Source organism: Molothrus aeneus, chromosome 1, assembly GCF_037042795.1.
Source record: "Molothrus aeneus isolate 106 chromosome 1, BPBGC_Maene_1.0, whole genome shotgun sequence".
In the NCBI taxonomy this organism is placed as follows: domain Eukaryota; kingdom Metazoa; phylum Chordata; class Aves; order Passeriformes; family Icteridae; genus Molothrus; species Molothrus aeneus.
The window spans coordinates 19,560,445-19,576,945 of record NC_089646.1 but is presented as its reverse complement, the minus strand read 5'-3'; the positions used below and the strand labels follow the sequence as shown (position 1 = coordinate 19,576,945).

Below are 16,501 nucleotides of genomic sequence, written 5' to 3'. Positions count from 1 at the left end.
TGTGATTTTCTTCCATTCCTTCCTTATGTTGTGATACAAAGTCCTTTTGAGGCTTGAAATTTACCTCAGCTGTCATCACAGTGCTCTGCCATTGGGAATCAAAGGCAATAGGATCTGGCCACAGCTGAGAAGTGAAACCTGGTGGGATGGATCCTGTGCCTGGAGTGCCCTGTTGGATGGTTCCAGGCTCTTCAGGAGGGACAGGCAGGGCAGGAGAGGTGCAGGGATGGCACTCTATGGAATTGAAGGGGCAGAATGTATGGAGCTCACAGCTGCCAATGGCACAGCTGAGAGCCTCTGGGTAAGAATCCAGGGACAAACAAATAATGCAGATGCCATCGTGGGAGTCCACTACAGGCCTTCTGGAGAGGACAAGGATGAATTATTCTTTGAGGAACTAAGAGACTCTTCCAAGTCAACTGCTCTTGTCTCTATGGGAGACTTCAAGTTGCCAGAAATTAATTGGGAACATCACACAGCTGGTACAACCCAGGCCAGAAGATTCCTAAAAACCTGAATGAAAACTTTATGGAACAGGCTTGGAAAGATGCCCTCCTTGATCTACTCCTTGTCAACAGGGTGGGTCTTGTGAGCAAGTGGAGATTGGAAGCCATTTTTGCCACAATGACCATGAAGAGATCAAGTATAAAATCTCTGTTAACAGAAGGAAAAGTGCAAAAACCTCGACTCTGGACCTGAGGAGAGCAGACCTCAGGGAATTAGTGAGTAAGATCCCTTGGAAAAAAGCTTTTGCAGGTGCTGCAGTCCATCAGTGCTGGTCACTTTTTAAACATCACCTCCTAAGGGCACAGGAGCAGGCAGTTCCCAAACATCAGAAGTCAAGAATACAAGGCGGATGGCCATCTTGGTTGAACAGGAATCTTCTCTTAAAAATAAGGAGGAAAAGGAAGATGTATGCCCAGTGGAAGCAAGGTCAGGTGACATGGGAAAAACACAGAGCCACTGCTGGCCACTGTAGGGAGAAAATTCATGTGGCCAAAGCTCAGCAGAGAAGAGCTGTGGGGGACCATAAAAGAGGGTTTTTTTCAAATATATTAATATTAAGCAATATAAAAACAACATTGTCCCATTATAGATGGGACAGGATGGATGGTGGTCTCCTCACAAATAGGGACAGAGACAAGGCAGAGGCGTTTAACACATTCTTTACCTCTGTCTTCAACAAGGATGATGGACCATGGGTGCCCTGAGCTCGAGGACCATGACTGCAAGAATGATTAACTCCCAGTCAACCCTGAAATTGTGCGGGATCTGCTGCTCTGGCTGGATCCCTACAAATCTACGGGGCCTGGTGGGATTCATTCAGGAACCCTCAAAGAGTTGGATGATGTCATCACAGAAACTCTCTCAATGATTTTTGAGCAGTCTTGGGAATATGGAGAAGTCCCAGCTCACTGGATGCTGGTGTAAGCTGTCTAAACTTTCAAGAAAGGCCAGAAGGAGGACCCCATGAACTACAGGCCTGTCAGTCTCATTTCCATGCCTGGTAAAGTTATGGAGAAGTTTATTCTGGCAGGTATTGAAAAACTTGAATAATAAAGACAGCACAGTCATTGGTCACAGCCAGCACAACTTCATGAGAGGAAAGTCCTCCTTATCCAACCTGATTTCCTTTTGTGACAAGGTAACCCATGGGGCTGATCAAGGGGAGCCAGTTGGTGTAATGAGATTTTTGGATTTCAGTAAAGATTTCAATGCTGTCTCTCACAGAGCCCTTCTGCACAAGATGTCCAGCTCAGAGCTGGATAAACACATCATGTGATGGGTGAGCAGCTGGCTCATGGGTCAGGCACAAAGGGTTACAGAGAATGGAGTGACATCAGAGTGGTGACCCTCTGCACCTGGGATGGGGTAACCCTTGATGTACAGACAAACTGGGGAATGAGAGGCTGGAGAGCAGAGCCATGGAAAGGGACCTGGGGGTCCTGGTCCATGGCAAGTTGAACCTGAGCCAGCAGTGCCCTGGCAGCCAGGAGGGCCAGCCCTGTCCTGGGGGGCATCAGGCACAGCATGGCCAGCTGGGCAAGGGAGGAGATTGTCCTGCTCTGCTCTGCACTGGGGCAACCTCACCCCGAGTGCTGGGGGCAGTTTTGGGTGCCTCAATGAAAGAAAAATATTTATTAGAGAGAGTCCAAAGGAGGGCAACAAAGGTGGTGGCTGAGGTCACTTGATCTGTTCAGCCTGGAGGAGACTGAGAGGAGACATCATTGGAGTCCACAACTTCCTCATGAGGGGAAGAGGAGGGTCAGGCACTGACCTCTTCTCTGTCACAACCAGTGACAGGACCTGATGGAATGGCCTGAGGTAGTGCCAGGTGAGATTTAGGTTGGAAAAGGTTTTTCCCCCAGAGGGTGGTTGAGCACTGGAACAGCTCTCCAAGGCAGTGGTCACAGGATCAGCCTGACAGCCCAAGGAGCATTTGGCAATACTCACAGGAACAGGGCAGGACTCTTGGGGATGGTGCTGTGCAGCTCTGGGAGTTGGACTCAAGGGTCCTTGTGGGTCCCTTCCAACTCAGCAGATTCTGTGATTCTGTGATATGAAGATAAGGAATGAAACACTGGGATGTCTCTTGCCAGGTGAACACAGTGATACATTGCCAAGCATGACTACAGGGGGCTTGACAAGAAATGAATAAAATTTTACTTTGGTGATTCTCTGGGGGCAAAGGATTTTAAGAAGTCTAAAATGACATTTCAAATTAGGCCTTCTTAACCTCAGGCAAAAGAGCCTTTCTCTTGCATTCACCTTATAGTTACAAAACTTACTAACATATGTGGACTCCGAAGCTCTAAGAATATGAATGAATTCATAGAGCTTATCCATTAGTGACTGTGTATGTATTAATAGTGGTTAATATGTCACACACTGAAGAGCAGTGTGGGTGTTTGTGGTTAAAAATTAACATTCTTTTGAGTTAAGATCCTATTTTGAAGGTCATATCTTTTGCCTTCATGTTCCCAGCCTCCTTGGAGGTATGTCAGAGCTTTATTTTGCTGGTTCAGCTGATTAGAGACATACATGTACACTTACATCACACACATGCACATACCTATGTCTTTTTTTGTTTGTTTTACTTCATCTTGGATGTTTAAGATGGACAATTTCAGGAATCTGTTTAAATGGCCACACAGAGAGTTGAGCTGGTGCTATCGAGCCAAGGAGTGACCTTCAGGAAAAACACAAGGAGGGAGGAAGAAACAGCTGCAGATCTTCAGCAAACACATAATAGTATGTGATCAAAGCATGGAAAATGCACCTTGACTCCTCTTGATTCAACTTAAATTATGTCCTTGATTTAAGTTAAATTATGTATTTGCTAGTAAATTAAATAAGGTTGTGGCTGATTTTTAACATAAAGACATACCAGCATAAAAAGATCTGCATTCCTGTCATTTAACTCTGCCTCACTTCAAGCTGACAGTATGTAGACTCTTAGCATAAACTGAGGATGATTTCTAAATACTGAGCCCTAGCTGGGGTGGTCTGAGAAAACACTAATTATTGGTGAGGTTTTTTTAATGATGGGCTGTATAAGGGATTTTATCTGAAAGCATTCACTAGCACACACATCTAGCAGTAGATTTCCTTCAGATTTTGGTCTTCTGCTCATCCCCCTATCTGCTTAGCAGAAGGGAATAATATGTGAAAATAGTTAAAATGCTGGAGTTCTTGGTATTTCAGAGCTCAGGAAATAAAGGGACATTTCTGGGTCACCATTTTACTTCTCTGCTTGTAACAGCACACCACAAATAAGAGCTAGATTTAACATCCAGCCATGTTTTCCATGTACCATTTCTAGGTTTCTGTATTCATGTCACAAATGCAGTGTATGTCTTTGAACAAACAAGAAATAAATAGGAGAAAGATTAGAAAAAAAAAGGGTTTTTGTAAAAAGAATGAGATCATCAGCTGTCTAAGTCAGCTGATGGAGCTCACACAGATTTGCTGTTTTCTTCTGGGATATGGCCCATTGTTTTTTACAGGGGATTATGCTTTTAGTTTGAAATAGGCTTAACATGGTCATCAAGTAGTTTTTGTCCAGATGTTTAGGCTGAATTGTGTTTCATGAAGATGATGATTTAAAGAAGAGAACAGGTATCATTTTTCTTCTCTTCTTTTGAAGTCCTGGCATTTGGAGTATTGTCATTGATCTCACTGTCATTGCCTAGTACTGATAGTAAAGTTATTTTTCCAAAGCTTATCCAGCTCAGCAGGAACCAGCAGTTCAGCAAGGGAAACCTAAATCAACCACAAGGGAGAAGCACTTAAATAAATAATCAAGACTGACAATAAAAGTCAAAGGTGTAGAGGAAGGAGGCATTCTGGTTTTTGTCCTTCAGCAGCCAGCTCCTCAGATGAACATAAGACTGCAAAAAACGTTATAGAAAGATGGTTTAAATCACAAAAAGATACATTAAACAAGTACTTCTATCAAAAGGAAAAATAAATGAAGCCTTTAAATGACTCTACTAAATCTTAAGTCTGAAGCAATCCTTATTTGAGAACAGTTTCTTCAAAATATGAATTTAACATGGTGTCAGACAATTGCTCTTTTCTTATTCCTGGGAATATATATCAGAAGTATAGTTTCAGATATTCGTAGCTTCATCCACTTCTGACTGTGATTTGTCAAATAAATTGAGTGTTTCTAGAAGACATTAAAGACTCATGCACAAATTTCAGATAACTTTGAGCACAAAAGTACATGTTATGGTCAAGGTAATTGGTAACAGAAAGATCTTTACTTCTCACAAGAAACCAAAGCCCTGAATGCTGAGGCAGATTAACGCTGGACAGGTACTTGGACTAATGAGTCTTGAATAATATCAGATGAACATTTAATTATTTAGTCATTTAGTAAGACCTTATTATAGTTTTGTTCCCTTTTTCTTAATCTATTTTTGTAAGTCATAACAGTTTTTCTGAAGTTTTGATCATAAATCCAGAATTTTGATTAGTCCATATTTGCATATTTCCATATTGTCAGAATTAAATTTGCCTTCTTGACGAAGTGTGATTAAAGAGTACAGCTTTTAAATAGATTTAAATGTGCCTGTACTCCTGAATTAGACAAGGAATTTGACATTAGTGGAAATGTAAGATGCAGCCCTTCAGTAGACACAATGAACCAGCCCTCTGGAAGTTTGAAAGATTGAAATATTGAAAAAATCAATACATAGAGGAGACAAAGTTGTGCCAGAGCATTCAGTCTAAAAGGTACTCAATAACTTCAGCTTTTGTGTAGTTTAGTGGTAAATCAAGTTTACTAGGGAGCTCTGGAGAGTCAAGACTTTGAAAGATTGACCTTCTCATGTTATGTCAAGTATTTGTACTCAGTATACTCAGTATTTATACTGTAAATTCAGTTTTAGAAAGAGTGTGCATGTCTTGATGAAATCCACAGTTCAAGTTTACTGCTGAATAGGAATGAAGAGCTGATGCATGCAGAAGCACTCTGGGATTTTATGCTGGTTGAAAGATACAAAGAAACTTTTGATAGTGTTTTAGAAATCTTTTGGAACAAAACGTGTATGGCAGGGTTGAGGAGATGACAGAGGGGCTAATATTTCATTACTGTTTTCCTTCACTGCTCTTCTGTACAGAATCGTTCTCATTCCATTTTTGTGTACTCAGGGAAATATAGACTAAGGATGATAATAGAAGCTAGGGTGTAAAAATATCAAATATGAAATATCTGTTGCCAAGTTCCTCTGGTCCATTAGTGGTAGAAACTTGTCTTTACAAAGATGTATGAAAGGAAATGTAAAAGCTTAAAATTGCTGCAGCTAACAAAATATACATTATTACAATTGCTTTTGATAAATTAACATCTCAGAAGAAAAGTGTTCAATTACATAAATTTTAGAGATAATGTTAGCACCAAAAACTCCCAGAAGCAGGGAATCAATCTTCAGATACCAGTATTTAAACACAACTTTTCACAACTGTCCATCCTCCTGTAACTGATCTTGTAGTATTGGTTACTGTTCAGCAGGAAATAACATCGTCTACAGCTAGCAACCTGTAAAAAATCATCAACTGTAACACTAGAAACCATGTTCAGATCATAACAACTGAGTTTTATTTAGACTGTATCCAATTAACTGCACTCAGATATGTCTCAAACCCTTTTTTTAAACATCTAAATGAGATAATATGATTTTCATGGATAAGCAAGGACCTATAAGGCTCAAAAATCCCTGATATTGAAAGATGTCAAAAGGAAAGTGATCAAAAACAATAATACACTTGGACATCTTTCCTTGCAATCAGAGTGAGAAGTCACTTCAGTTTCTAGCCTTTAGTTTTAATAGGCAGAATCCCCTCTGGTTTTCCCTCAGAAGTAAGTAAAATGGTATAAATTCTGTCTCTTCTGCAAGATGGATATAAATATACTTATTTTAGTCTTTGTATTGATGCAGGAAGTCAAACATCCTGCACAGCCACCAGCAATGGTGTAGACAGACATAATGTAGGAAAATGAAAGGTAGACCTCACTTTCCATAGATTATCCAACTGCTGGATTTTTTTTTCCCTTTATCTTACTGATCTTTAATAGGAACTAACTTTTTTAATGTATCTCATAAATTATTTCCCTGCATCTCAACATATTTCTTCTGCATCCTGGTCATGTAGGGTCACAAGTGCTTTTCTCTCAACTTCGTTGCTTAAAATAGTGAACTCACGGAAGCTTCAAAACATTTTAAAAAAATACTAGTCCCATTTTCCTGCTTTTTAATACCCTGAAAGGAAGAAGGAGTTACAACTCTCCAGCCACAGCTCAGAGGATTTCCTTTAAGTGTTCTGATTCCAGATGAAGAAACATATTTTTTCCTACTAAAATTGGGAATTAGTTAGTTAAGTACCCAGCTTGCTTTCTCCCTATTTGGTTTGGGTTTGGTGGGGTTTTTTGGTGCGTTTTGTTTGGTTGGTTTGTTTGGGGGTAGAGGTTTTTTCTGTTTTTTTAATAGTCTTCACACAGAAAAAAGAATGCATTAAGTATTTCCTGAGCTGCTTCAGTAAATGAAGGAACTTTGTATCTCCCAACATCTATCAAGTTACTCTTGTTTTTTTCAGTTAAAGCTGAAATATTTTTACAGCTTTTAAGGGGTTACATAAGGCAATGAGTTGATAGTTTGTCAGTGCTCTCTTTTAAAACTGTTAACATGCACATAATGAAGCTGAAATTAAACAATCACTTTAAAGGGAAAATCTCACCTCAGACATGACAAGAAACCGCAGAAAACTGTAACTGCAATATTAGAAGATGACCTTCAAGTCTTTTGCTTTATTTCTGGAAAAACAACTCATATTTATGTCATATGGCTTGTATCATTAAAACTGATACACATCTGTTCCATAAATAATCATCTGAAAAGGCCAATTAAAAAGAGTAGTACAAAATAGTAAATTTAGTATCTATCATCAATGTAGCAACGAAGTACTAAATAATAATAGATAAACCTTAAAATTAAATTAGGAAGCAACTTAGTATATTAAAACCCAGCTCGTCCTTATGTGTCACCATTTGATACCATTTCTAGTTATTCTTTCCTGCTAGTTTTCCAGTGGTTTTTCCTTTTCCCTTTTCATTAGAGACCTCTCCATCTAATTCCTTTCTCATTTGTACCAGTGTAAATCTGAAAGAAACCCTTTATATTTAATAGCATTTTTCCTGATTTACTTTAGTGAGCCTGAGAACAGAATATGACGCTTTTTCTTTAGCAGTAACCAAACAGTCTTCTTAATTTTGAAAACACACAGAATCAAGCTTTGGTAGAAAAAACTCTCCAAAGTTTGAATAGACTAAGTTTTCTTGTTAGGAAGAGACATCCATTAAAGAAGACAGTGTTCTGCCTTCCTATTTTGTAGGAAGGTGCTGCACTGAAAAGTCTGGTGTTTTAAATCACCTGCCAAACAGAATTTAGCTCTGAATGCCTCAAAAGTAACCTGATCCTGCAATGTGAGGAGAATGAAGCAGTTGCTTTTAGGAGGTATCTTCCTGAAAATGAGGAAGACTTTGTGCTGCAGTCAGCTGTGTGGCTTGTTGGAAACAAGATCCAGTGACACCTCAAGATTTCTTTAGTGAGGCCTGCTCAGCAGCACCATGAGTCCCAGCAAAACATGGCTGTGGCTGTATTGTGGCCACCAAAACACCCCTCAGAAGCATGAAGTCTCCTTTGTGATTGAAAGGAAATAAAAATGGGGTATTATAGGGACAGAAAATCAAATGCAGTGTTTATATTCAGAATAAAGATCATAAAGTAAAATTATTTTGCTTTTGAGCTGTCAATGAAAATATAGGCTGTAACTTGTTTTCATTGATTCTCCTCTCATTTTCCTGCAATGTTTCTATATAAGTTTCTGTCTTTCTAGCCCTCTTTCCAAGCAGATTGTAACTCTTGTCAGTAAAGAGAAATAAATCAGTATATTTGGCAGATACAATTTTCAATAGAGAAAAATCTTTTTAGGAAATATTTTTCTTCTCACTGACTCTATGAAGGAGTTTCCCTATTTTCCTGAAAGCTATTCCCTTTGACATAATCTCAGAGTGGTCACCCAAAAACTGAGCCTTACCTGACACTGATTAATTTGAAAATACAGATTGTTTAAAGCACTTTTCCTTCCTAGAGATATCATAATAATACAGGAATTTTTTTATCTACCCTAGAAAATAACTGTTTCTTTTCTCTGCTTATTAGCTGTTTTTAAAGCAGACACCCAAGATCCTAGTGGAAACTGGTTAGGACTTCTTAATGCTCTCGTACTCAAAGTTCTTAAGAGTTTAAATAAAAATGTTGCTTCTATTTGAACCATCAAAGTAAACTACTCAAGTAGAAATTATGGCACTTGAAATAGGAAGTCATTATTTTGAGAGTCCTGCATAAGCGTGCCAGAATTTTATCCTAAATAATTTTTTAATTAAAGTTCCTGTCAACTCTGCCGCATATTTTCCCATGGCATAGAGTATATTGGAAAATTCCTCTGCAGAACTAGGAAGGAAGGGCATTGAACAGATCCTCTTGAGGTTAGTGGAGCATCAGCTCTTTATGTGACAAATCCAATAATCAGCCATTTTAGACAGGAGCTATTTCATCCTCTTCATTGCTAAGAGTAGTGGTAATTGTTATGTGTTTGAGAACAGTCATCCCCCATAAATTTAAAAAGAGGTATTTATTCCTCTGACTTTTGCTGCTGCTGAACTGTGCCTTTCTATTCCTGTAACAACTACAGGGAGTGTGGTTGACAGGTAGTATGAGAGGTCAAAATTGCAAGATATTGTTAGGTCTTTTAATTAACAATTTATTGTAGTACCCCTCTTAAAAGTTTCTTTTTTTATTGCCATTGTAGCGACGTCCAAGCAGATGGCCAGCAATGAAATTCAGAAGAGGATCTGGACATCCTGCCTATGCTGAGGTGGAACCAGTGGGAGAAAAAGAAGGGTTCATCGTATCAGAGCAGTGCTAAAATTTCTGGGACAGAACACCAGTACTGGCCTACAGGTGTAAGACATTTATTTTGCCTCTCTTTAAAGAAAAGGAGCCCTAAGCTGCTGTAGCCTGATAGAAAGAAGATTCTGGATAAACGTTGTCCAAGAAGAAAAACTATCTAAGATACCAGATTACTACTGCACAGTAGTTTTTGTTAGTGGACTGAGACACAATGGTTCATGCAGAACACTTGTCAGTGGACACCTACAGTATCAGAACCATGGCACAAGAGCCATGTTATTTGCTTTAGGTGTGGGGATGCACAGTAATCAGAAATATAATAAAGCTTTGGTGTGCAAGGGTGTTGCCCTTTGGTTCAAGTCTTCTTCTCTGTTATCTCAGACTGAGGAAAAAATCTGTACCATTCCAGTGCAAAGGGCATTGATCACAGTGTGATTGAGAAAAGTATCTTAAGACAGGTAAAGAAGAAGCAAAGGAATTTTCCAACATTTATATAAGCAGATGTGAAATACACTTTTCAATTCTTAATCGACCTGCCAACCTGAGTGAGTCAAAATGTAAATGCTTTCCAGGAATAATACAATGTTTCTTGTACATTGCTGATTACTAGGCTGCTAAACAACTCATGATACACAGATTGGTAAGAACTGAAGACAGCAGAGAATTTTCATGATGGTGGAATTATTTCATGGGAGTTCACAATGATGTTTGGCTGATTTTCGATTTCAGTGTTCCCTAAAAAGTGAATTATCAGGTTTGTATTAAGGTGTATTTTTCATTTCTCAGCAGTATGTTGAAGTAAAGGCAACAGATCCTTTTAGCTGCCAGAGAGCTTATGGACCATTTCTTAGGCAATGGGGTAAGAAAAATAAGATTTAAAATAAATGGGTTTCTATTCTTTACCATTTCATTGTGAGTCCTTACTGAGAAGCACCATAGACTTCAATGCACCCCTTTCAGAGATTCAGATACAAGTGTTATTGAACCCTGCTGATTCATACAGTGGTTTTGTTTAATGCACATAGTAGTTGCATAAATATATATATAAATATATTTTTTTTTATAGCTAACACAAGGCGGGTTCTTGTGACTGTTAAGACTGCATTTTTGTCATCCAGACAAAGGAAATGAATTGCATTACTGCATATTTCCACTGAGTTGTAAAATAATCCTTAATATTAGAATATTTTTATGTTGTGTAGGGAAGGTGGTTCATATAGTTGCAGTCCATAAACTTTCTGCCTATTGGAACCATTCTTTCTGTAAAATTGACCCTTTCCCTCCCTGCACAGGGAAAGACAACACTATAAATTCACACCATCAAAACCAGTTACTCCTTTCGGGGGAGGGGTTAATATACATGGAGACCCAGAGCTTCCTTGAGGAGTGGAAACCTAAATGCTTTGATGATCTGGGCCTGAGGTATTGAAATATGAAATTCAGGTACTGCATGTACGTTTCATAGCAGTCATTTACTATCAATTTATTTACATACTGTGCAAGGCACTTGAATGATTTTTAAGTGAGGCAGACAACATTTGTGGTTTTGGATTTTGACCCGTTTAAAAAAGTTGTAGATACCACCTTAATAGTACAGTTACTTACATTTCTTGATGCTTGTATGGCCTAAGTTTGATTACTTAATGCTGTTAAAAAAAAAAGGAAACATGATTTTTGTTATTTTGTTCAGTAAATACTACAATACTGTATTTTCTGTATTCTTTTGTTTTGGGTAACACATTTTTATTTTCATCTGGTTTGAATCATCTAGCATGAGATTGAAACTGTTCAAAAACTAACTGATATTAATCTGAAGGTACTAACAAACACATTGTTTCAAAGCCTGGTTAAAAACCTGTGGCAAGTAGTCATTTCCATTTGTGTGGGTCTGCTGAGCCCTTTTTCTAATAGGCTGGGTTTAAATTGCAGGCTTTTAATTCTGATAGCAATAACCAAATGTATGCACATATATATGGTGACACTCATTTTTATTAAATAAAAAGGTATCAGTGCACATCATGTAGGAACGTATTTGGTGTGCAATAATTATCATCAGTTTTACTGGGAATCTTGGAAGTCATCAGCTGGGGTTCTTTCCTAAAGAAGCAATTGTAGAGCTTCTGGAATCCTATTTGAAATAATTTTTATTTCAGAGAACATCTTTGCAAATTATACTAAGAATTTGCAAAAATCTATATAGTACTGCAATAAGTTCAAAGGATGTTTCATCTAAGTAAAGATTTATATTATTATGGGTTTACAGGTCTGCTCTTCATCTGATTCACTCCTATTTTTACCCAGGTATGTAACACATATCAGGCAATGGAGCTGACAGAGTATTTGTGATATGCTTAGACAAATATATCAACAATTTTAAAATCTGATGTTTTGATTACTTTTTGTTTAAGGCCCTTTCACAGCTGAAGGATGTTTGTTAGTATTTGCAGACTAAGTTACATGTTGTACTACTTCATAAAATGATAGCAATCATTTTTTTCATTTTTTTCCCCCTCATGTACTTAGTGGGAGATTTCAATGGTCTGCAGGGAGCATCATAGAGTACTTCTTCAGGTTTTTGCCATGATTATAATCCATATGCTGTGGATTATAACATGAGGAGTTGCTGGGTTTATTCAATAAGATGGATAGGCATATGCTTATGTCTGATAAGAACTGCTGTCTGAAGAGAAAACCTCCTGCATACTAATGGATGTATAGAGTCTCATTGGTGTCTGCTTTGATATATTCTGTGGTATGTTCTATTTATCCCAATAGGCAAAAGTTAATTAAGTAATCTGTTGCTGTTTTGTAATTCCATCTGGTTTTCTAATTTTTTAATAATTAAAATTGCCACATTAAAAATTATACAAACATTAATCTAGAGGTCTGATAAAATATTGAGATTAACTGAGAATTGTATTCTTATATTTTTATAAAGCAACAGGTTTAATTGCCCCAGACCAAAAAAATGTCATATAGCCCTCTCAGAAATCCAGATGAAATGTTTTTCAACAATTCATAAATTTTCATCCAAGTGTCTGAAACAGTGTTTCACTAGCATTCCCAGTGGTCCTTCATTTGAATCTTACTCAGAAAAATGTTTGTTTACAGAGTCATTTATCCCAACAGTTATTTTAACTCTTAAACTTCCCTATAAATTTATTTATCTAATACTGTTTAATTATTGCAAGATGTGTCACATTTTTTTTCTTATTATTTTCCATTTTAGTGTCAACTGTTCCATAATGCCTAACACTCTCAGTACTCTGCTTCACCTCATCCTCCTCCACAGAGATAAAGGAAACTTTTAATTCTAAGGACTCAAGGCACATTACTAAGTAGCTTTCAAATCTCATTAAGATGAAACATTAAATCAGCTATACATATATATATTTGTATGTGTGTGTGATATATATATATAGATATATATATACATATCACCACACACAGAAATTATTGAAAAAAAAGAGACCCTAGAATTTCTAAAGCTGTATTCATATATTAAGAAATTGTGGAACTTCTGATGAAGTGGAATTGTAACTTCATTCACATGTGCATACTTATAAAGATGGGATTATTTAATTGCTTTCTATGTTCCTCAGTGCACCATCCTACAATTTATTGGAATAAGAGAACACAGATTTTCACCAGAAACAGCTATTCCATATTTTTCTCCTCTTTGCTCAAATTTTGTTGCACATTGTTGCATACCATCCAAAGCCTTTTCAGAAGACCTTTTTTCATGGACTTTTCTTCCATACCCATCAGCACTGGACCTGAGGGATGTATACACCCTGATTTATTTCTGCTCTGAGCATTCCCGTGAAAGGGAGTCAATTTTCCAGAGAACACTATATTGAAGGGTTGGGTTTTTTTCTTATAATTGCCCTTCTCAATCTCTACAGCTTCTGCTGCAAATGATATAGATGTCTTGTAAGTAAAAACTTACTTCAATGCAACATTATAATTTAGCTTCAGATCAAGCTCATTTTACAACTAATGTGTGTGCTGGAATTCTGGGAGAAAAGATAATACATCACTGTATTTTGAGAAACTGTGGAAACCAAATTAAATTTGCACTAGCTGAGCAGAATATTTAGCTTTGCAAAATTCATCATATTTCTTGTTCAACAGTGCTCAAACCATAAAAAAACTCACTACAAGAGTACCTGAGACAGCTGAGTAGTCACACCATTAGTTTGCCATTCAAATGTGGAAGCAATGAAAAAGGAAGCTGGTTTGCCAGTGAGCATGGAAGAGATATTCTTTTCTGTAAAGTGAAAAGAGTCCCAATGAAAACAAGAGAATATTTCTATATTCTATTAGAGAACCTCTTGGATAAGCAAAAGAAACTGTAAATTGTAACACACATCATTTCATTTGTATAGGATCTCTAAACAAGGTTTTGCAAGCAGTTGTCAAGAGCTGGCAGATTTTCACAAAGTAGGTGGATGACTAGAGCATTCACAGTAGCCCATGTTGGATCATGGTCCAGTTCACAGATCATCAAAGGGAATTTTTGCCTTGAGTGCATACAGTGGAGAAAGCAATGGCTGTGTTATCAGTTTCTGATGCTAAGCAAGGAAGCTTTGTATAAAGACAACATTTGACATTCACATAGAAGATATCTCAGCTGAACAAAGTCCACAGTGTTAGCCATGAGGAACAGAACTGGAATAGATCACAAATTTGGCTCAGATCAACAGTTTTGATCTCGGGGAATTTATTACCTCCAGTGAAGAGAAAAACCAGCAGCATGCACTGTGGTTCAGAGTAAGACCAATGGAATTCTTACACATGTGCCTCTGCCTTCTTGCAGAGAACTGCTTGAAGCCTAAAAAGCTCCAGAAATAAATGCTACTGACCAACAGGGTAGCCTAAATCCTAATTCTCATGTTTTAGACAGAGATTTTAAGAACTGATACCCACTACTCATTTCTTTATGGATGTAATGGTACATTGGGTTTGGGTCTTGGTTTTTTTGGAGTAGGAGAAGGAGAAGGGAAAAATGCAGAAGAGAAGGAATTTCAGTATTCCCAGATGCTCTAAAGGCACAGCAAGAAACCTTATTTACAGTCTTGAGAGCATTGATACTGTGTGCCAGTGGCACTGAGTTGAAACACATGAGGTCTTCCTTCATGCCAGCTCTGTAATTTTAAACTAAAAAAAAGTCATCAGAACAACTGGCTTCTGTCTAAATCTACATGAGTCTATATCTCATCTCATGGATGGTTTATGTCATTCCTTAGGGAAAATAGGCCTGAGCCACAGGCAGCATTTTGAGGTGGAACAGTGTGCCAGTGGTGTTTTATCAGAAGCCAAATGTGACAAAGCAGGATGTAGCTTGTGTGGAACTGAGAGAAACAAATCAATTTAATTTTATCAGAGCAGCCAGCATCCCTACAGCTGGAGCACGGATAAAATATTCAAGTCTGAGCTGATTGGACTTGATTGAAACAATATCATAAATCTAAAGCTGTCCTTTAACTATCAGTGTATTGTCAAATCTTAAGTGATTTTCTTGACTTTTTAATTTTTTATGGGGAAGAAAACACTTGAGCATGCCAAGTAGAATAAAGTATCTTTCTGACAGGAACAGAGTCTCATCTCTTGATGCAGTTCTTTCCCGACCAGAATAGTTGCTCTCCTATTAACAACTCATTTTAGTGGGTCTCATGATGACTCCAGAAGACATTCCGCACTTTTTGACACAATTCTCTTTCTCTTGCAAGATTTTTCAATACCTATATCCTACCTTACATTTTATCCTTTGGTTCTTCACCTCTGACTTAACTCTGCATTCTCACTACTTCACTTTCTTTTACTCCTTTAAGCTCTGATTTATGTGTCATCATGACCACTTTTAGTGTCACTCAAAATAAGCCTCTATCTGAAAAAAAACACCACTTGATTTCTCCTCTGTATGTGGGTTCTGGGTAAATAGAACTATTTGGAAGTAGATTTTCCTGTTATTGACTAAATTCTGTCCACATGAATTAGCAAACTAAATGCTGAATCTCTCAGAAAGGTTTTGCTTAGACATTTTGGTCAAGCAAAATTCTAGTCTCTTCAATGAAAAACTTGTCCCAGATATTTTTTAAAGCAGTGAAAGGACTTTAAAAGATAGACCTCAAGACATTACATCCATTTAACTAATAACAATAATTTAACTAATTTAACAATAATTACATCCATTTAACTAAGCAGATAATTTTACCCAATTAATTAATATATATGCCTGTTGTTTCTATGGTCTCCAAGAATATGGTGTTTAGGGAAATTAATTAAACTCTTCCCATGCATTTTGCATTATTTCCTTTGGTGTAGCTCTTACTTGAAAAACAAAAAGACTCTTTTGTTAATTGCTAATGTTAGCTCGAAAGAAATTTGGTTTATTGTCTGCTTGGGTGGCACAGTATTTCCTCAGACATCTAGAAGCTGTTAGTAAGAAATATTACTTGTTCCTGTCTAGCTTTTTTTGGACTGCTGGTTTTATTACTAGACTTTTTTTTTCAGTTTCAATAAAAGTTGTTAAATTTTTTTTGAGAAGTAGCAAAAGATCTGTAATCTGAGGGTCAGATTTGACTAAATATCATCAATGTGGTCTTTTATTAAAGTTTTTCACCTTAAAAATTTCCAGCTCTGACTTGACTATGAGTACATCAGGATTTCACCACTGTTTTCGTGGCAAGCTGAAGCTTTCCAAAAGAAAATGGCATGCCTTTCCTGGATATGTGGGCATTTTCATAATGACCTGTTCCCTGAAGGAATCCTCTTCCTGGAGAGATGAGTGGCAGTCTAGGCTTACAAAGATTGTGATCAAAAAAACTAATTCTGCAAAGCACAAACTCTGCGTAGCAGTGCTATCAATGGATGGAATTACTTCCACCTGGGACCTGACCCCTCCACAGCCCCTCTCCAACATGGGCTGTGGGCAGGATGAGGGCAGCGCAGGAGATGCTTGAAGGACTGCAAGTGCCATTCATCCTTGGAAAGCAAAGAGGCAGTGGCACCTTGCTAAGACT

General features: G+C 37.6%; 1 protein-coding gene across 1 annotated transcript in view; it reads left to right on the top strand.

Moving 5' to 3' along the window:
- The window catches only part of PLXDC2 (plexin domain containing 2), a 253,159-nt gene extending 237,134 nt beyond the window's left edge, over positions 1-16,025 (top strand). The window contains exon 14 of the mRNA XM_066552436.1: positions 9,376-16,025. Within this exon, the coding sequence (XP_066408533.1) occupies positions 9,376-9,492 (117 nt within the window). The 3' untranslated portion in view covers positions 9,493-16,025. The remainder of the gene's footprint in view (positions 1-9,375) is intronic.
- The last annotated feature ends 476 nt before the right edge of the window (positions 16,026-16,501 follow it).